Source organism: Rousettus aegyptiacus, unplaced genomic scaffold (assembly GCF_014176215.1).
Source record: "Rousettus aegyptiacus isolate mRouAeg1 unplaced genomic scaffold, mRouAeg1.p scaffold_m13_p_2, whole genome shotgun sequence".
Taxonomy (NCBI): domain Eukaryota; kingdom Metazoa; phylum Chordata; class Mammalia; order Chiroptera; family Pteropodidae; genus Rousettus; species Rousettus aegyptiacus.
In genome coordinates this window covers 51,875,419-51,897,853 of record NW_023416295.1, presented here as the reverse complement: position 1 = coordinate 51,897,853, position 22,435 = coordinate 51,875,419, and the positions used below count along the sequence as shown (strand labels likewise).

Genomic DNA, 22,435 nt, shown 5'->3' with positions numbered 1-22,435 from the left:
ATAAGTTCAATGTTAAACAGTGCGATGTTAAGTTTTCCTCAATTCCATAGTTTGGAAAATTCAAATTTAAAAAATCTTATGATAAAACAATACACGCAGATTTTTTTTTTTTTTTTCGAAATTATAACCAGATCCAAAGGTACTTTTGTCATATTTTTTTACTTAACCTCTGTGCTATCTCAATCGTCTGGTCCCAATCCTGCAAGGCTAGTTGTAGTTTCATTTTCTGTACAAAACCAGGAAGGAAACTTGGAAAGTTCACGATTATCTGGTTCACAGTCTCCAGAGCACCTGAAAAATTCTGGCGCATTTCAAGGCATTGTGCCTAATGGGAGGAAAAGAAGCGACATCAAAACTGTGATCATACATATCAAGGTTCTCACATTTACCCTGAAACAGGCAGAAAACTAGTGTTCAACATTTTTTTCTTTCTTGTTTTCTGACTTTTCTGTAAGGAACAGTTATCATTTTTATGAGAAAAAAAGTTTTTATCAAAACAAAATTTTAAAACATTACAGAACAAAAATATTTGACATAAGTCATTTGTTTTAAAATCCACTTCTAAATACCTGAGAAATACAATTATATGATAAAATTGTTATAGTTTTAGAAACACCATAAAATAATGTTTCTTTTTAAAACAGAAAAATGATCTTTTCAGGATAAAATATTTCCTGTATATTTATAAATAGTATCTAAAACTAGGAGACTTAATATATTTTTTTAAAAAAAATACTTTCCAGCTAAAGAGAGTTTTAAAGAATAAGCAAAATAAAGTTCAAACAACTCATTCCACCTCAACACTTTCACTACCAGAATTATCTTAAGGAAATAACTGGACCACAATAAATAAGACCACGAAGAAGCACATAGATTATATTTCTTTCAATAGAAAAATAACCCAAAATGTCCACACAGGATTCATTATGGCATATCTATCTAATAAAATTTTAGGTGGTCATTAAAAGTCTTTTTGCAGTCTATGGCCATGCCACCCTGAACAAGCCCAATCCCATCTGATCACAGAAGCTAAGCAGGGTTGGGCCTGGTTAGTACCTGGATGGGAGAACACCTAGGAAGACGAGGTGCTATAGGAGTAAAAAGTAAATAAATAAAAAATAAAAGGTTGTAAGCTGATAAGGTCCTTCCAATCTGTGAGGTCAACCAAAGGTTGCCTCACCTAAAAAAAAAAGTCTTTTTGTAGATTTGTAGATCTATATTTACTAACATGAAGAGATGTCATTTATAATAGTTCAACTGTCTCCAATGGTGATATTTTTTTGTTCAAATTATTACTGTATTCTGAAAAAAATTTTTACAATGTATTAATGTGTCCATGTGTTAATTTCATAATCCGAAAAAATAAAGCTATAAATATGGTTAGTACTTTGAGAACAGATAATGAGGCATATTTATCTCTTATCAGACTTAAAAAATTTGCTTCTGGATCTCCTTTAGGAATAAATTTAGTCCTGGAATAGCTCTGTTCGAAATGAGTATCCAGTCTCAACAGATGTGCAGTAGACCTGCAATATATTCCTGAAATCAGTTTGAGATTATATTCTCATATAATTAAAGGAAAATATGAGAATCATCCAAAGATGCTCCTGTCAAAATAAATTAAAGTTCTCGATAGTTGACAGTAGCAAAAAGATTAATGTAGATAATTTTAAAAATCACATATGTCCTTGGAGTTTGCCTAAATAGCTGGTAATGTAAAATAACAAAATCATGCAAAACAAAACAAAACAAAACAAACAAAAAATACATCGAATACAGAATACTAAGTTAAATGAAACTAAATTCCCTGTGCATTTGTTTCATATCATTCCCTGCTGGAATGAGACTAATGTACTCTCCTGCTGTACTTATACAACAACAAATAAATAAATAAATAAATAAAATGATTAAATCAGAAAAGGAATTTAAATCAATGTAAGGTATTGGAGGCAAAAGGTAAATCCCTCCTAAACTACTTATATGAAAACCTGAAATAGCCTTACCCTAGACTATCAACTAGCTTTTCTTTAAAGAATAGAAAGAAGTAGAATAATCAAGAAAAACTTTTTCTAAACTTGATAAATGCCCATTCCTCTAGCCTGAGTACTGAGTTCTAGTACTTGTACTGGTGGCAAGTACCTGAACAAGTTCACTATCCAAAAATTGACAAGAGTGATGTGGGGACATTAACAAGAGCCAAGACATTAGTAATCCTGTCTTTTTCTTTTTGATCCCCCCAAATTAGTGCATAACTATGAGACTATTTCCCTAACACATAAATTTAATTTCTTTTTGTTAAATCAAAAACTAAAAAAATTTTTAAGGTATTGAGAAATCACCAATGGGTTTTAAGAAATGGTCCAAATTAAACATTTCCACCCACCAATACTTTCAATTGACTGCCAACTGCTCATCCCTCCCAATGTTGTCATGTCATACTATTGCTCTTTTCATTGGCTGCCTGTGTATCTGGTTCAAAGTAGAAGCCAAGGGCTTTATAGAGTCAGCCTTGCCTCTCCTCATCTCCCCCGTACCCACCTGCCCCTACACCCACCTTCTTTTCCTCTAGTCTCTACTGCTGTTCTCCCCTTCATTCTCTTTAGTGCCCTGGCCTCCTAGCAATGCCTTGAACATGATTTGTGTATTTAAACTTATTATTCCCTCTATCTGTAATACTTTCCTCCAGGTGCTCATAGGGCTTTAACTCTTACCTCCTACGTCTTTGCTCAGTTGTCACCCTGACCAGATAATTTAAAAATTCAAGTTCATACCCTAGCTCTAATTCTCTTTCCCTGATTTATTCATTTTTCCATAGCACTGAAAATCTTCTAATATACTATATAATTTACTTTGTTTTTTGTCTGTCTGTACCAATAGATTATAAGCTCCATAAAAGCAAGAAGTTTTATTTTGCTCAGGGTATCCCCAGAATCTAGAGTGATGCCTCCTTACACATACTAGACACACTATAAATGTTTGGTGAATAAATAATTCAGGAATCACTAACGCCAACAACAATAATAAGAATAAAAACCAGTAAATTAAAACCAGTAAATTCGATTTGGGATTCAGGAATTTGGTAGGGAATATGTTTCCATAGTTCGCCATTCATTATTGTATACAAATAAGTCCCTCCTACGGCTGAGTTGATAAAAATAACATGAAAATTATCTTTTTTGAACTATTTAGTTTTCAACTACATTGTAAACAAATTTTAAAACATGTTTTACTTACCCTAACTCCAACTTACCTTACCCAGAAGAGCAAAAATATCATTCCCATTTTGTAATCCCTCTTCAAAATATCTTAGTGCTTTTTTAGTATAAGGTTCTTTTCCTCTGGTAATATCGAGCCATGCTCTCAAAACCTGTCCCTATGAAATGAAAAGTTCTAGTCAAATTTCCATTTTGGGGAGAAATGAAAGAAGTAAATATTGAAAGTAGTAAATATGTCATTTTTAAAAAATTAGTAACAAAATTCATTCTGTCAAATAATGTTCCTAACAATAAAACTCTGTGTAGTAAAATTGCTTTCAAACCCTTGTCAGCCTAGAGTCTTGGGAACTAGTATGAATTTTAGCCTTTAAATTTACTATTACGCTCAACATTAATATGAAGAAGCTTGTCAAATATTCCATTAATGCTGAGTAATCAATGTTCTTATCTGGGGCTTTGCTAGTAAATTATTATTAATAATAGTTAAATATGTAATTCAGTACATATATAAGAATTTCTGACCTCTTCTTGGGCAAATAGACTAAATGAACTAAGATGGAAAAACAGAAGTCCCTTGTTTTATATATACTAAAAATTAAGATAATTTGGTAACAATAACCTTTAATCTCTGTGACTAATCCAGTGAGTTCCAAATGAAAGGATAAATGACCTAGAAATTAAAAATAGAAGTCATGGATGTTTACCTACAGAAGTTAGTAAGCCAATGAGTTGTAAGGTTTATAGGACTAGAAAAATGTCAAATAAAAAAATTGTGAAATCTGCTCTACCAAAAATTTTCTAAGTTAATTCATAAACTTACAAATCTTTAACTAAGATTATATTTACCTCCCTGTATTTCACCTGAAAAGACAGATAATACTACTAAAATGATGCTACTTCTACTCACTAGATCAGTGTCCTTATTTGAATTGTTTCAACTACTATCTGTGTGTGGAAGATTCCTGGTCTTAACTTCCAGTCCAGTACCTCTTCCAAACTTTTCTTTTCCCAACAGCTCATCTACTATTCCCATCTCACTATCCTCCAGAGCATGTCTGCAGCCAAGTATATCACCTCCCTTTAAGATTACCTTCTCATCCCAATATAGTTTCAATTCATGTTAACTGATCTCTGAATTGTCCAGGCTTAAAACCTCAGAGAGACATTTTCAATATCAGCCCCCTCAACACCTTTCCCCCACTATTTACAGTCAGTTAACAAGTATTGTATTTAATGATTCTCAAATTTCTACCCACTGTACAATATTTTAGTGTAGGCCCTCAAAACCTTCTGCTAGAAAATACCACCTTTTTGGGGGGCTGTATTCTACTTTCTCCCTAGGTCAATTCATCCTATAAACCATTTTTAAATTAATCTTCTGAATCTGTATTCTAATATCACTGCAATGATTAAGAAACTTCAATGGTCTGTCACTACCTATCAAATTAGATACAAACATTTGTACCTAGCTGTCAAGATTCTTCAATTTGCCCCAACCCACCTCTTCAAGTGTTTCTTCTACCTTCGTCATCTGTGTTCCCATCAAATGTGAGATCCAAATAATGTACCCAGAAAAAAAAGTCTCCTTTTTTTTTTCACTTCCACCTTGAAAGTATCTATTTCCTTTTCCGTAATCTTTACCTATGGAAACTGTATTTATCTTTCAGGTTTTAGCTCAAATGTTACTTACTTCAAGAAACTCACACTCATTTTCCTAACACTTAAAGATGTGATTTCTCCTTAAGAACGTAAAATAGTGCCTAGCACAAAGTAAGCAAGCAATAAATGTTAACTATTATTTGCCTGTACACTTTAATATACCCTCTCATACCACCTGTAAATTTTCTCATATATTCACTGGATATATGCTCTAACACTACTAGATGATCCATTCACGAAAGTAAAGTTTATGTATGCCTTATCTTTGTATTATTAAAAGTGCAAATAATGGTGCCTTATATCTGGAACAGTTTAAAAGGAGAGTGAGAGGGAAGGAAGGAAAGAAAAAAACAAGAAAAGGATAGAACCAGGGAGGGATCTTTTTTCAAGAGGTAATAAATAGCATAAAAATGAACAATTTTTGAGAACCACACTTTTACAAAATAAAATATTAAAGTTATTATTTATAAAAGTGAGAATAGAGAAGGCAATAAAAAGAATTAAACAACAGATACTGCTGAACACATAAATCAGTTTCCTTCAATGTTACTATGTCAAAATAAGAAAACCAGCTACCTCTTTACTACCATTTGACATTTTGATCATTCTGTCAATATATTCTCTCGCCTTATCGTGACGACCAACGTGCCATAAAAATAAGCCGGCATGGTACAAAGCTTTCGGTCCTGCTCCTTTACGTTGCTCCTTCACCTTGGCATCTGATTCCAGAATAGCTTCTCTATCTGGGAGGGGAAAAAAAGACATTAAATAAAAATTAAATTCTGGGTCAAGTATTTATAATAGGTCAGATGATTAACAGGGCAGAGAATTAAGTTCCTCTCTCTCTAATAGTACCATCTCATAAAAATAAAATGCAAGCCGCACATATAATTTAAAATTTTCTAGTAGCCATATTAAAGAGGTTAAAGTATTTTATTTAGCCTAATATATCTAAATGATCATTTCAACACAAAATTGATAAGGAAACTATTGAAATACTCTGCATTCTTTTCTTCTTACTAAATTTTAAAAATCTGGCATGCATTTTATACACACATCTCTAACAGTTTTAAATTTAAATGCAAATTAAATAGAATTAAATTTAAAATTCAGTTCCTCAAACTAAACACATTTCAAGCGCTCAACAGCCACATGTAGTTAATGGCCATTGTAACATATACTACAGTTCTATAGTTTTAAGGTCATTCTCAAGACAAAGGCTATATATGCAAATATTTTTAAATAGTAGGACTTAAAAAAATAAGCAATGATTCTAAAATGATTCAATTATTAGGGGCAAATCCAGGACTAGTACTAAAATTACTTGACTCCTTAATCCAATTCTAAAATCTATAAACATGCCAGACTACCATCACAAGATAGGGAAAAGTAGTATAATACTGTTACCTACACAGTTTAATTCTGACTGCTCCCTTAAATAGATGGTCTACTTCTAATAACTAATCACTTCTATCAAATCTATTATATATAAGTATGTGCTTAGGACAAATGTCAATTAGATCTGAATACTGGATCAAATCAGGACATAGATCAATTATGCAGTAAGGAAGAAGAAATGTCAAAGTTGAGGGCTTTGATTCTCAAAAAGGCTACCAAAGAAAGGTATGTGACTCTTCCCTAATGACACAAATTTAAACTTAGATGTAGAGTTACCAAGATACAATTTCATGGCTTTAGGAAACAAAATCATTTCTAGAGGGCTACTGCAATGCTCAGCAAAAAAGACTCCTTCTGTCCTCCACCTCCCACATCCACTTGAACACCTTCAGAAATTTCCATTAAAGAATAATCATACAGCGACAGAAAATTCATCAGTGCAGGGGCAGGAATTGTAGCTTTCTGCCCAGATTTCTCTCAAGTTCCTAATGAGGCATCAGTTAGCTGACACCATCTGCCCCAAGTTAGCTCCTGCCAGATCTCAGCTCAAGTTCTTACTGCTTCAAAGCCCTTTTATATTCAGGGCTTACATCAGCATTCAGTAAGAATACACATGAACAATCTAGGCCTTCCCAAGGCAATACTGACAGACATCTGGGCCCCTCCAGGATTTAAGCTCGCTTGGCATTATCTATAGTAGAAAGCAGAGTCAGCACCCAAAAGTTTCTAAGCAATATTTCTGCCTCCATCTTTTTAGTGTCCTGGCAATCATATTTCCCAACAGAACCAGCACTGTGGGGAATAACCAAGGAAGTGAAAACGTGATTCAAGGAAGAAAATACTTTGTGCTAATTTCTTTTTTTAAAGACTTATTGACTATAGCTCTCCTATGCAAATTCTCTATTCCTGCTAAATTCTCCTGCTGGAGTAGAGAAAGGGAATCCATAGACGGGCCGAATCTTGAACTAACCCACATATTTGCCCATGGATTTCTCCTCTCTGACAAATGCGCTTTACACTGAAATCCTATCTGTCTTTCAAAGACCAGATTAAGTTGCTATCTTTTACAAAGCCTTCCCAGGCTACTCTTATGGTTAACAGTATAGTTGACTTGTAAAAGAGCATGCTGATCCCACCTTGTGAAGTCAAAAATCCGCATATAACTTTTGACTCTCCAAAAACTTAGCTACTAATAGGCAACTGTAGACAGGAAGCCTTCTGGATAAGATAAACAGGTGATTTAACACATACTTTGTATGTGATGTGTATTATGTACTGTATTCTTATAACAAAGTAAGCTTGAGAAAATGTTATTAAGAAAATCACAAGAAAAATATACTTACAGTATTGTATGTATTTATTGAAAAAAATCTGTGTATAAGTAGGTTTGTGCAACTCAAACAAGTGTTGTTTAAGGGTCAACTGCATGTACCATTTTCAATGAACTATGAACCCTTTTATTTCTTATCATTTCATTTAATAGTAACCTTAGAATTTAATCTTTGTGGCTTTTACATTTTCTTTTCTCAATTAGATCATAAACTTGATGTCATGAATAACTTCTTACAATTCTTTTATATTTTCTAACTATATTTGACACAGTCCATTGCAGAAAATAAGCATCTGGTTGTTAGATTTGCTTATACTTGCTGGACATATTAATGTTTTAAACAACTTTTTATTGATTTGTACAATTGTATGTGGGGTAAAGGAGGCATGTGATACTTAGCTTAAGAAAAAGTTATTTTCTGATATTTAAAAAAATCATTCTAGGACATTTGGTTATTGTCTAATTATTTGAAACAAGATTCATATTTACCATTCTATTAGCTGTTACTAGATACATATGGAAGAAAACAATGCTATTTTTTCTTTATCACCTATAATTCTGATATTCTTCTGCCACAGCCACTAAGATATACTATATATTAAGACAGTTTACACAATTTTAATTGCTGGCTTATGCATAAAGTTCTTTCTATAAGTTCTTTCTTAAACTACTATTGGATAAAAATTTACTGAATATATTCTAAGAATTGGCTCTCTTGGGGGATTTAAAGGTCTTCAAGAAGCTTAAGATACAACAGAAGAGAGAAACTGCATAGAGCTAAATATTTGCACATAAGAAGTAATAAAGCTGGCTGCTGCAGACCAATTTATGTATGTACCTGTTTGGGGTTATTCTTTTTTTTTTTTTTTTTTTTTTTAACAACTGCTAATATACAGTCACTTTTATGTTAACTCAAACAATTCCTATGTACAAATGAAACTTCTGCCATAGGATATAAGGACTATCAAAGTGATATAAGACATATTTCTCATGCTTGATGAACTCATAATCTTGTCTAAAAGATAAAACACATATGAGATAAATAGTATCTATATACGATATGTAATAAATACAGTATGATCAGACTAAATGCTCTGGTAATTGAGAAAAATCAAAATAAACTGAGTAGAAAAAGTTGTTCTAAGAATTGTACTTAAATACTTTACCTGGATTAGGACTCATTTTATGGGCGTATATCAGTGCAATTAGAGAACAAAGTGATATATCTTGTTTATTTTTAATAGCTTCAAATTCTCGTAGAGCTTCTTGAATTTTACCTGAAAATAAAAATGATGTGAAAATTATTCTTACTGTAAAACAAGAATTTAAAACTTATGGAGTATGTCTAATAATTAGTACATACCTTCCATTAATGTACCATAGGCATGATAAAACCTGAAGATTGGGTCATTACTGTACTTCTTAATTCCTTCACTGGCAACAAGTAACACATGATGGAAATACCTCTCTTGACAATAGTAATTAATCAAAGTCTAAAAAGAAATAAGAACTAAATGTTACAAGGAGATTCTGGTGTTCTGAAATATCTAAGAAGCAGATATTAATTTAAAACCTTGAATAATCTAAGACAGATTTTTTTTTCTTCCAAGTTCCTTAATATTGTTAAAACATAGCACTTAATACTAAGGAATGCAGAACACAATGAACACAAAATTATTAAAATGGCTCAATATTTTCTAATAATTTCAATCACTTCTAAATTAAACAAATGTTCTCTGTGACTGTGACTTTCACTCTGCTACCCTCCCCCCCGCTCTCTAGTGCCTTTCTCAGCTAAGTTTCTTGAAAGCCTTCTTAACACTGAATCTGTACTCCATCCCCAGTACTCCCAGGACACATCTCAGTAAAGTACAGTTTTCCTCCAGTGCCTTCCACCTAAAGTTGCAATGACCTCATAGTTCGCCACAACTAAGCACACTTTTAATAGCATCTTACTTTACTTCTGTCCAGCATTTAGTATCACTAAGCATCTATAACTCTCTTGAGTCTCTGGTCTATCTTACAGCACCTCAGTTTGCTCATTTCTAGAATGCTGTTAAGTTATTTACAGGTCACTGTAAGAATTAATTAAGATATCATACTGTAAAACTCCTCAGAAAAAAAAAAGTTCCTCTTTACTCCCATGCTGATGAAATAAAAAACCATGGGCCCAAACAAGACCTCTCATCCAAGCTCCAAATTCATCTTTCCATTTGTCTTGCCACCCAAGCCAGACATCAAGTTATGGAATCCTTCCTTCCCGTTTGCCCAGTACCCTAAATTTAACCAGTCAGTAGGTTCTTCCATTTCTCTAGTCTACTTCCCATTCTCTTATTACCACTACCTTGGTTCAGGCGAGGTTGTTCAACCCAATAAACATATACTGACTGCCTACCAGTGCCAGGCACTAGGCTAGGTACTGTGAATATGAAGATGAGCAAGATGGTGGCTCCTGCCCCAGAAATGATTAAGTTTTTCAAATGAGATTAGAATCTAAGGAAATTGAAATACAATATAGTAAATGCAAGTAAAGAGCTTACAAGGTGCTTTGGGAATGTAGGAGAATGAGGGTCAGGTGTGGGTAGGATGAAAGAGTAAAATTAAGGGCAAGATTCTTGGGGAGAACTTCAGAATTGACTCTTGATTTGCAAACTCCTACTCTTCCTCCACACACATACATACTCCTTCCCCATTCATGATTCTTGAGAAAGGTAAAGGAGTTACCTAGGCAGAGGAACTGTAATAATACAGAGATAAAAATCAGCAACAAAACATCGACATGGAGTAGGACTAAAAGTCATTCCATATTTTAGATCAGAGCTTGGCAAACTATGGCCTATTGGCCATATCTGACCTTCACCTGTTTTGTATGGCCAGCAAGTTAAGAATGGTTTGTATATTTTCAAATGGTTGAGAAAAAGAAAAAAAAGTGGGAGAGAGGGGTATATTTCATAACATGTGAAAATTATGTGAAATTCGAATTTCAGCATTCATAAAGTTTTATTGGAACAAAGTCAAACTCATTGTTTAAAAGTTTTGTCTATGGCTGCTTTCATGCTACAATGATAGAGTCACAGATTCTATGGCTCATGAACCCTAAAATATGTACTATCTAGTGCTTTACAGAGAAAGTTTGCCATTCCCTATTCTAGTGGACACACTGTGAGCCTTCATCAGTATCCGCTGAATGAATGAATCAGTGAACAAATGAAAAGGGCCATCATCCTAAAAAGAAACTTTTACTTTTCAAGTCTCACGTCTTTAAGATTATCATTTAAGTGGGCTGTCATTAAATATTTGCTGAATGGATAAGCCGGTGATAAACATATAGAGAAAACCATCACCCTAAAATAAAGACCCTTTCCTTTTCAAGCATAAGTCTTGTTTTCATAGAATCTTTCCGTGCTTCTTTTACTATCTAACGGGGAAGCCGCTTTAAGTTACTAAAAATCGCACGGGTGAGGTGCAGTAGGTGTCAAATACTGACCAAGCTTTCCGAGCAAACAGCATATAAAAGTAAACGTAAAGACAACTAGGGTGGGACGAGCACACTAACGGCAATTCGGAAAGCAGCGCGAGGGAATGGCTGCCCCGGACTTCAAGGTTCCAAGCAGCGCCCACGCAGCTTGACCAGGTGATGTAGGCTACGGGCCCGCCCTGCGAGGCTGGGGTGCCCAGCGAACAGAGTAGCCTAGCACAGCGGGATAATAACGCTCTCGCGCAGTCGGCCCGGGCTGTCCCCACGCCCCCCAACTCCCTGCCAACCCCCCAAACAACCCACGTCCAGGTTCCGCCCGCTCACCTTCAGCCCCTGCGAGTCCATGGCTCCGCAGAGGCTGAGCCGCGGACCTCCAGGCCGTGCACCCGCTACAGCCCCGTGAGGAGTTAGGGGTCAGAGGGCCGCCGCCGAGGCCCAAACCCAGCGCGCGCTCCGGGACCCGGCGGGGGAGGCGGGGCGAAGCGGGGCCGAGCCACCATTGGCTGTTAGAAGGAGGGGGCGGGCCCTCGCTGCAGGGATTGCAGGGAGGAGGCGGGGGCGGCAGGGAAGGAGGGCTGCGGGTGGAGAAGCGGGGGGAGTGACCGGATGGTGGGGAAGACAAAGAAGGCCAAACCGACGGCCCTAGGAGGACGGTGGTGGGCGGGCCTGGGAAAACCGAGTTAAGGAATAAAGGAAATAGGGAGGGAGTAGGAAAACTGGCACGTCAGTTTCTCGTCTCGTCTATTACAAAGAGACACCATTTTCTGCTCCATTGAGTTAAGGCAGATTCCCGCAATGCGGAGATTTGAAGGCCTGATCAGCACAGGGAAAAACCTTGTACTTTCACTTGTAGTAGTTATGGCCACAAGGTGGCGCAGGAAAATCACAGGTTCCTAAAAATGGGATGCGTTTCTTGGGCTCATTGTCTCTGCAGGCGTTGCTGCAATCCCGTTTGTTGTTAAAATGCACATTAAATTAATTCTTGTTTATACAACCCTAATAGAGGAACAAGTTTTTTCAGGTTTTTAAAAAATGATACTGCTGATTTTAAACTGAAAAAATTAACCTCTATGCAGACTTTTCTGTTTGTACGCATCTGGCAGCTCTCAGCTGCTCATAGATTTCTTCGGTTTAAAGAATTAAATCGACTAATTGACTAAGAGATTTCTTATCAATACTTAAAGATTTTTTTAAATAGCAGTTAAGATTTAAAGTGTAAGCGACTTTTGTAGAATCTTTTACATGGGTTCCAAATTTTGATCCTAGTGTTAATTATTTTAGTCGGTGTGATTTGTAATTGCTGTAATCAGATTTTAAATGTTTTGAGCAGTCAAAGGACATTAATTTTTTTTCATGCGAGTGGGTTGGGTAATGACAATCTCTAGGGAAGGAGTGGCTACTCTCCCAGGCTTCAAGGCTGGGCACTATTTCTTGTTAGCTTCCCCTTAAAGAGCATTCCACTCAAAGAACATATTATTTTCATGAAGATTGTTTTTTGTTTCCAACAGTCATAGGCAAGCTAAACATTTGTGGTCTGATTCTCAAAGTGGTAGATTCGCACTGGGTGTGCAACAGAAAATACCACAAGCCAATGTGCTTTTGTTTCCAAGTGAAAAGTTCATCTGGAAGAAAATATCTAAGGATCATGGTTAAAGGAACAAAGGACCAAGCTACCTTTCTGAGATCTTCAAAGTCTAAACATTAGAAGGCCGCACACTTAGACCATATTACCTTAGCCCTTCACAGAATTTCCTTCACTGAATTTTGTTTCAAGTTTAAATTATTTAGCACAAAACACCGTGCCTGGCATTCCATGAGTGTTTGTTAAGTTAAAACTACTTTGGGAATTTGCTTTGACTCTCCTGGTAACCTGATGTTCCTTGTATAAGATCTCATGTGAGAAGTTTCTTTTGGATCTCAGGCCAGGAAAAACTCTGTCTTTCCTAAACAACAACAACAACAAAACTGATGTGTTTCTTAGCTCAGGCTTTTCTATTGGCTTACTTTTGCCTACTGAGTTTTGAGTCTGGCATCTAAGACACTACTTCACTGTTTTTTCAAGCCTTACCTCCTACTTCCCCCTTCACAGAGCCTTCATTCTAGACAAATGAGACAACCATTTATTATTCTGGGAATGCTGTCCCCTACTCTGCTCTGAGCTCTTTCTTCATCTGAGAAAGTCTACTCTTTCTTCAGAGTTCATGTCAAATCTCGTTCTTTATGAAGCCTTGAGGGATCACCATAACTGAATGGATTTATGAGATTTCATGGTGTAGTGGCAAAAATATGATCTCCTACACCTGAGGGGGAGCTCCTGTTATGCTATTTACTTTTGTGAAGTGGAAGAATAATTTTATGAGCCAATTTTCCTTATTTACTAAAAAAAACTAAACATCTAACAACATATGAAAATGTTAGACATTTTGTAAGCAAAAATTTCCATTAAATATATAGTGCTCTGTAAGACTCAACAATATAATTCTTTGTATTATAGTTATGGTATATTTGTTGTTGTTTGCTTGTTTAATCTTCTCTATTAAATGATGAGCACCTTAAAGCCACACAATATAGTGTAGTGGGTAACAGCTTAGTCTCCAGAGATAGGACACCTGTGATCAAATCCCAATATCACTATTCACTAGTTGTTCACTTAAAAAAATTACTCAACCTCTTTGTGCTACAGCTGTAAAGTAAGACTAATACCTCAGAAAGCAGATTAAACGAGTTAATATTTAATGGACACAGCAGTATTAGGCATATGGTAAGCACTCAATTAATCTATAATTATTTGTACTCCCAACTACTTCAAACACAGTGTATAGTATTGATCCCATAAACATTTAGTAAATCTTATAGGACTATTGGGGCCCTTCAATTATGCCTTTGTTTGGCTTTCTTCTCAATTCTTACACTGATCTACTTGTATCTATATTATTTCATCATATATTTGAGAAGTTAAAGTGTAAAAGTTCATAGCACATTTACAGGAAAACATTATAATACAGTTACAGGAAAGCTCCTTAAATTAATGAGCTGTTTGACTATGGGGCAAGCCATTTTACCTTTCTGAGATTAGGATTCAGCCTTCCATATCCTATCTAGTGTTCTTGTCTTTTCCAAATAACATATACTTTTGAAATGTGTATCAAGCATGGTGTCTACTGGTGCAAAAATTAAGGTGGCTGTCATAACTCATTCTTTTTTAAAATTCTACAATTTTATTCGTTTTACAGTAGGAAGAAGATAATGGTCAGTCACTTGCTTTTCATGTTTCTTTTGCTAAATGTCAGTATGAAGAAAGCCAAGGAAGTGATCTAAGTTCTAACAATGTACTATTCAATTATTTTTTCATTCACCAAATGTTTAATGAGTGCCTATGGCAAAAAACAAAACTTTGCCCCTGTCCTCCTAGAGTTTAAAGTCTGGTAAAGGTAAATAGATATTGAATGGATATTTACAAAAGGAAATGAATAAATTACAAGTAGTGACAGCCTTAATAGCTGTTTTAGAAAATGCAAATAAACAGGAGCCTGAATCTTGTGGTCTCCACCTAGGGTCAGGGATTATACTTGACACCATTTAAAATCCAGGGCATCTTTGCATTCAATTCCTACAACTGACTTATTTTAGACCACTGTATGATGTGTCATTTTGCTTCAGAAATACCTGAGCAGCTCAGATATCTGATGGCTAAGAACTTTTGACAATAGGAAATTTGCTTCTTGTTCACCTGAACTATCAGATGTGCTACTGTTTCTACTTCGAAGACTATGGGAGAGACTTAACCAGGACAGTTATTTTTTTCTTGGTTTTCTTGGCAGTATCTTCACATTTCAACTATGCAAATAGGAGAAAGAAGACACAGAAAAATATATTTCCAGAGTTTGGTATTTTGAGTTAAAAATAATTTATTATTAAATGTTTACAATTGTGATATACAGAATATCTTGATAAGATGCTGCCTACTTTTCCTTCTACTCCTTGAAATAATCTTTTTAGTTGATAGAAAAAGAGCAAAAAATAGTGCTTGTGCTAACTTACCCCCTCTCCCCACCTTGGTGTGACTTTAAGGCAGGCAGTACATCATTTTAGATTTTACTCACTTAGATCCAAGTTCACATCTGAAAAGTCTTACCTAACATAAATTCGCAGTGCACATCTTCTTAAATGCTTTATCATTTCTAAATGTAAGATAACTAGAGCTCTGTTCTCATTTTTATCTTAAGGTTGAGAACAATCAGTCCTTAGCTTTTTAGGTGTCTGATTCTTGATAACTTTGTTTATAGCAGTGTTGCCAAGTAGTCACCAGCACTCCTTAGAGGCAATACATACTAATGTAAATTTTGAGTTTGCAAAAATAAAGGAGGGAACTGGGACTTTGTGTCCAGTAGACTTGAGGTTATGCAGGATACCACCCTCTAGATGATGTTCCTTGGGTAACAAGTTTTCTCATTGAGCTTCCTTTCTCTGACTTTTCGATTTTTTTTTTTTTTGGTGGGGGGGTCATCCCAAGGTATCCAGGTTTTCTCTCTTCACATTCAACTCCTGGTTTCTCATTTACTGGATCCTCTCCATCATCCCTATACCATGTGCCTGAATTGGCAGAATTAGAAAAGCTGGAGCTTACACCTTGGGATCCCTATTTAAAAATCCATTTATAACTGGACTCTAATTTGGGGTAGTATATGTTTTCCCCTCAATTTTTATTTGTAAAAATTTTAAACATTGAGAAAAGTCAAAAGGTCCAATGAATACCCCTATACTCATCAGCAGAGAACTTGTTTTAAATTAAGTTTATTGGGGTAGCATTGGTTAATACAATTATATAATTTTAAGGTGTACATTATCATTTGACATCTGCATATTCTATTGTGTGTTTACCACCCAAAGTCCAGTTTCCTTCAGCTACCATATATTTGAGCCCCTTTACCCACTTCACCTTCCCCCTAAATGCTATATTTGATCCCCTTTACCCCTTCTACCTCCCTCCCTCCTCCCCCACCCTACTACTAACCAATAGTCTATAGTTGCCTGGTAACCACTAGCCTATAGTGCATGTCTATAATCTTCAGAGAACTTTTGAGCTGCTGTTTCGTATTGCTCTCCATATTTTTTGTTCTTGATTCATGTATATTGCTGGGCCATTAGTATTTTTATGGAGGGTAGAAGCAAAAGCCTTTAGAATTGGACTGCTCAGTAAGGTAGCAATTAGCCATATAAGGCTGTTTATATTTACATTATGATTAATTAAAATTAAAAATTAAATTCATCAGTTGCACTATCTACATTTAAAATGCTCAGTAGCCACATGTGGCTGTTGGTTACTGTATTAGCACAGATAGAGGACATTATCATTATCTCGGGAAATTCTATTTTAAAGAACTTCGGAAGCCTTTTGGATCTTTTGCAAAATAACAAGTCTGTTAAAGAAGTAAGTCCAAGTTTCTTGGTGAGAAGGAAGAACCAGAGCAGTACCTCTGAGGCAAGAGAGTGGGGAGCACTTTTCAGAAATGGAGACAGGGACAAAAGCCAATGAGGTCCTGTAAGTTTTAGGCATCTACCCCCTGATCTGTGGCAGTGCAGCCAGAAGGAGGTGAAACCTCAGATAAATGTTGCACAGTGTACCTAGCAGAGTTGAATCTAGGATACTAACCTCTGAGATCTGTTTTAGTTTGGACAGTAAGGATATAATCAGAGGCTATGATAGACTAGAGGGTCAAGGAAACGCTTCCATTTTCTGAACACCATATAAGCCTCTTGGATTCTGGTTGAGTCTTAGGAGAGAAGGCTGTTATAATACTGAGTGAGAATTGACTTTCTGGCAATCCAATGGGACTGATGCTCAGTTTTGGATTCTGTTAGATTGAAAATAAGAGGAAGCAATAGAAATGTAAATTTTGAAATTGAGTTTCAAGCCCACTTAAAAAATAGTGAAAACTGTCTTTGGCAATTATTTTAAATATAGTATAAAATTGTGTGTGTGTGTGTGTGTGTGTGTGTACATGTATACAGTTGACCCTTGAACGATGGAGTGAGGGGCGTCCATCCCCCTGCAGTCAAAAATCTGAGTATAACTTAAGTTGGCTCTCCACACCCATGGATTCTCAACGGCAGATTGAAAATAGCATGTGTGTTTTTAGCCGCTGAGGGACATTGTTACCCCATGTATAAGAAATACTTTAGTGCAGTAGTTCTCAAATTTTACCATACATCAGAATCACCTGGATGGAACCTTTGCTAAAACACAGATTGCTGGGCTGCCACCTGTGAGGGCAGGGCAAAAATATGAATTTCTAACACATTCTCAAGTGATGCTGATACTGTTGGTCCAGGGACCAGCCTTTAAAAGTCACTGCTTTAGTAAAAAATTTAAAATATTAAGACTATTTGTTAACCAAACTTGCTTCATCATTAGGTGTTATAATGGACACAGAGAACAATTTGGATGCTGTAATAATAGCTGGCCTGAAAATGTGACCATAGAGATGGAGAAGATCATAGACAGCAGGATTAAGTGGAAAAAACTAGAAGTTCAGGTGAGGACCTAAGTTTAAAATATTCATTGTACATTTAAGTGGAGATATTGAAGAGGCAGTTAGATATTGAGGCATGACATTCAGAATAGCCTGGACAGAATATATAGGTTTGGGACTATTCAGAATATAGATAGTATATAAAACAATGAGAGATCATGAGATCACAAAAGTAGTAAATATAAATATAGTAACATAATCAACCAGTGGTGAGTTTCTGAAAGCCTTGAAACTTACCAGGACACCCACCACTAAGCTAGCATTTCCCATATTTGCTGATAATAAGATTCTCCTTATAACTTTCTCCTATCCCATTCTAACTCAATGCAACTCAGATATTTTCAAGCCCCTTTCTGGGTCTTCTGCTTTAAGTTGAGGTGAGGCCTGGAACTGTGTTTTTAGCTATTACCATGGAAGGTTTTTAGAATTAGATGAGTTTTTTTTTTTTTTTTAAATTGCTCTTATTGAAAGGTAAGAGAGGTTACATAATAGGGCCAGAGACTTGGAGCTTTCTATACTCAAGTTATCCTTGGATTGATTTGAACATTTAAAGCATGGCCCAGGAGAATGTTGGAAATACCTAGGTTTCAGAACGGGGGAATTGGAATGTCATAAAGTTCTAAGACATACCTGGCTGGTCTCATACTAAACTTGATATAATTAACTGCCTAATGACTTTTAATTTAGCAATCATAACATATGACAAACAGTACAATATCTGCTTATTTGAATACAGTCCTTCCTCATTCTCCTTTTCTCTGAAAGAAACATTTCTAGGTACTAGCCATTCTCCATAAATCCTATTATCTACCTCCTTACATATTTATACATTCACAATCTCATAGTCACTATATTTTGCTCTAGTGTTGCACTTATTTCATATTTTCAGTCAGTATACTCAAAAGACATTTTTCCTAAAACAGGGCAAATAGCGGCACTTACAACTGAGGCTTCTCAAAGGTACTATCTGTTTGCCATTAGAAATATGTGTTTTCTATGACTTCAAGAAATATTGCTGAACAAGACATTTCTTCACCATTCTTGATGAAAGATGAACATTAATAATGCAGAAAAGAATCAGGCCAAGTGATGTAGAAAAGAAAACAAGGTCCAGAAGCCCTAATTCCTTTTAGAGGAATAAATTTAAAATGGCAAGCTCAATAGTTCACCATAGTAAAGAACAAGGTTAGTATTATATAACTCTTACATTCTAAAGAGTTAAAAATCAATGCGTAGACTCTTATACCTTGAAAATATTTATATATACATCTATCTATACCTATACCTACACTTATACCTGTATTTATTTCTTACAGCTAATAAAGAGGAAGAGTCTGTGCTCTTATGAATGTAATTTATGTTCATTTAAATGTTTCTATGTATATATCCAATATTAATATAGCATAATAAGGCCAAATTTCATTTGTAACATTTGTGATGTTTCATTACTTTATATATTTTACATATAATGACAGCCCTCTGAAAGGACATGAAAAGATCTTAGGGAGTAAATTACTTTAAGGGAACAATTTAAAGCAATACTGAAAATGAACTAATTTGCTCATTTCTAAATATCCACTGAGCACCTTCTGTGTGGAAAGCACTATAAAGGTTACAAAGTATTTAAGGATAGTTTCTGCCTGTGGACACTAACTTGCATGCCTGACTTTGTGGCAGAAGTGGAGGAAGAAATGACAGGACGAAACCTGTGTTCCAACCACCACATCCAGGCAGTTTAAATGCGATACACATGGCTTGTATGAGATAATCTTATCTCCTGTTTTGCCTGGAAGAGTCCTTGTTTATGCCTGTTGTTTTAGCATATGTATTAAGTTTCCTCCTTAACTCTCAAAAGTGTCTGGGTTTGGACATATATATCGAAATCCCATTGGTGTTCATAGGAGAGTAAGTTCTCTTTCAATAATAAGAAACAAGGAAGCTGTCACTGAATCTTGAAGGATGGGTTTGGTTTCTCTGGGTAGAAAGAGATGAAGAATGTGGTCAAGATGTATGTTTCATAATTGCTTGCTTGGTTATCCTAGTAGCTTTCTATATTATACTTGCGGTTTCCTTTTCCTAAAAGTCAAAATCTGCTCTCCCTAGCACCTTCACTTTACCTTCAGTTCTTTTTCAAATGTCTTAATGATTCTTCATCACCATAGGGTAAAGCCAAAGTCCCAACATACATTTAGGGACCTTCATTATCTGGCCCCTGCTTGTCACTCGGTCACTGTCAATGCTCACTTTTCACTTTATCAATATTGAACTCTTGTGAAAGTTCTGAACATGTCATTCTGTTCCTCACCCCCATATGTGTCTTTAGTCATTATTATCAGGGCAAACACTTATATAATAATTACTGGATGCTTGGAACTGTTGATTTGAAAGCTTTACTTACATTAACTCACTTAACCCTCTTAAGAATTTATTTCCTACAGTTTGAAAAAGAAAAAGAAATCATGTATCTTAATGCTTTCTAAAAAAATATACACACATCATGTCGAATTTAACACAGGGCGATGAATTCATTAATAGTTTAGTGAACAAATGGAATTTTCTACAACAACATATTTTTCATGAAGAAATTACACTTACGATTTTCTGTAAGTTTATATTAAGAAACATCTGGTTTCCATACCCCTCATAAATAAAGGTTACATTCCTAGAAAACAAACAAACAAAAAGTGCTGCAGTTAACAATTGAATAGTTCTATAAACATCTTGCCCTTCTAAGTAAACATTAAACAGAAGAGATGTAATTTATGATAGCCAGGAACAGAGTTATGTACAGCTTTGCGCCACATAGGTACTGTTCTTTATTTCTATATCCACCTCTTATATTTCCCAGTCCTTTCCTCTTAATGTTATTGAGAAGAAAAACAGCCATCATAGCATTTTGAAAACTCAAAGTACTATGTCAGTAAGATAATTCATAGCCAAACTTTCTCATAAATATCACTAGGACCTATGTTTCATTTAATTCTAACCAAGAGTGAAGGTGGTGAGTATTGAATCTTGATTTTAGAAGGTAACTTTTTAAGGGAATGAGATAAAGGGACGGTGAATAAAAATGCAACAGAGCTGAACAGTTATTTTCCAAGATTAAAAAAAAAAATGAAAGTGCAGAGCCAGACAAGATCAATCAAGAGGCAGAGAATAGATACAAGAGAGTAGAATAACTCATAGAATAACAAGGTATCAGAGTAAGTAGAAATGAATGGGGTAAAATGATCTCTGGAAAGAAAGGAAAAAAGGGAAAGAAGACGGGCAAAGAAGAAAGGGAGAGAAAGGAATGGTGCAGGAAGAGAAGAGGAAGGAAAGCAAATGAAAGGACAAAGAATAGAAGAAAAGAAAAAAAAGGAAAGGAAGGAAACAGAAGGACAGGAAAGAGATGGAACACAGATATTTTTCATTGGAGAGGAAAGAAGTTGAAGAAGTTCATGACAATGTCCTTGGTGAAGTAAAAGCCAGTTATCTGCAAATAAATATGAGTATTTCGAGGGAATGATAAAGGAATTGAATAGCACTGAGTTAACATTACACATTATACACTTGAGATATTATGAATTTCTTGGTGATGCAACTTCTCCAGCAATACTTGGTTGCCTGGAATATTTTCTTCCTCTTCTGCCTTTGCTGCCACACTGAATCAGTATTAATTAACAACCTCCTAGAATAATCCCATGTGCCAGGAAGAAATGTACTATCAGCTGCACCTGATGGAAGCAATAATATTTTTTTGGTTAAAAACATTTTAATAAATTCATAGCGATTCAGAAACATTAATTTTATTGTATAATTATATGAAATTTTGGGGCACATATGATAGAATATGCAATTACAGAACGCATTTTCTTTCTTTAATGTAGTTTATATAGTTCTAATGTCTGAACTTTCTGGTACACACGTACAAACATATGAACTTATGAGGTCGAGTAGTCATCAATTCCAGTGGTTCCTTAGACTCTTGATTATATGTACCAGTAAGATATAAGTGGAAAGACCAATACAAGGTTGCCAATTTTTAATTTAGCCAGATAAAATATTAAAACGAATAATGCTCTATCTTTTATTCTCACCACAATTTCTAGAGGAGTGTTTTAACATAATGATTTGGTCTTTAAAAAATAATCTAAAAGACACATTTACAATAAAATTCTTTAAATTGAACATGTTCAGATTTAGTAATATTTATGACATTATTCTTAATTTCTTGGGTTAACCATAGGCATACGAAAACCTTGTCATGGGGGTGCTAGTCTGTGGCACTCTGGGGTTTTTAGTTTATACCCACAGTGTCTGTGTTCCAGCTCAGATAGTCAATAAGCCACCTTCTATTATGATATAAACAGAATCACCAGAGTTTAGATTACAAGGCTCCAATTTAGATCTGTCTAGCTTCAAATGCTGGGGTCTTATACTACAGATCTCTCTGAAAATATTCTTATTTTTAGCAATATAGGGATTATCATGAAAGTCAAGGAGTATAATAATTTAAGTGACTCTTTAGAAATATGATTTCCAGAAAACAAAAATAGTCATTTAAATAGAGTATACTTTGAAATAATTAGAGACAGTATGTCTAATCATGAGGGTAGAAGTAATAAATTCTAGCTAAGACACCCCAAACAGGTGACAGAGTGAATACATTATACATACACACTTCACACTTCAACAGTACAGAAGCAAAAAAAATTCCTTCCTTCCCCGAAGACACGCACATGTTTATGTTTATATCTACCTATACATCTATGTTTACATACACACATTTACACATGTAATTCATTTTCTTACCCATTTGAGAATGAGTTGAAGATATTAT

The 22,435-nt window shown here is 35.2% G+C and overlaps 1 protein-coding gene and 1 pseudogene across 2 annotated transcripts in view; one reads left to right on the top strand and one right to left on the bottom strand.

The window, feature by feature from the left end:
• Positions 1–11,537, bottom strand: part of TTC21B (tetratricopeptide repeat domain 21B) — a 64,280-nt gene extending 52,743 nt beyond the window's left edge. Inside the window, exons 1-6 of one of the 2 annotated variants that reach the window (XM_036236778.1) lie at positions 11,405–11,537; positions 8,966–9,095; positions 8,769–8,879; positions 5,451–5,617; positions 3,251–3,373; positions 168–325 (exon numbers count right to left, since the gene is read on the bottom strand). In XM_036236778.1, the coding sequence (XP_036092671.1) occupies positions 168–325; positions 3,251–3,373; positions 5,451–5,617; positions 8,769–8,879; positions 8,966–9,095; positions 11,405–11,425 (710 nt within the window). In that variant the 5' untranslated portion in view covers positions 11,426–11,537. The remainder of the gene's footprint in view (positions 1–167; positions 326–3,250; positions 3,374–5,450; positions 5,618–8,768; positions 8,880–8,965; positions 9,096–11,404) is intronic. The other variant, XM_036236779.1, reaches the window with a different exon arrangement.
• On the top strand, positions 979–1,097 carry LOC118614132 (annotated as a pseudogene).
• Positions 11,538–22,435: the final 10,898 nt, after the last annotated feature.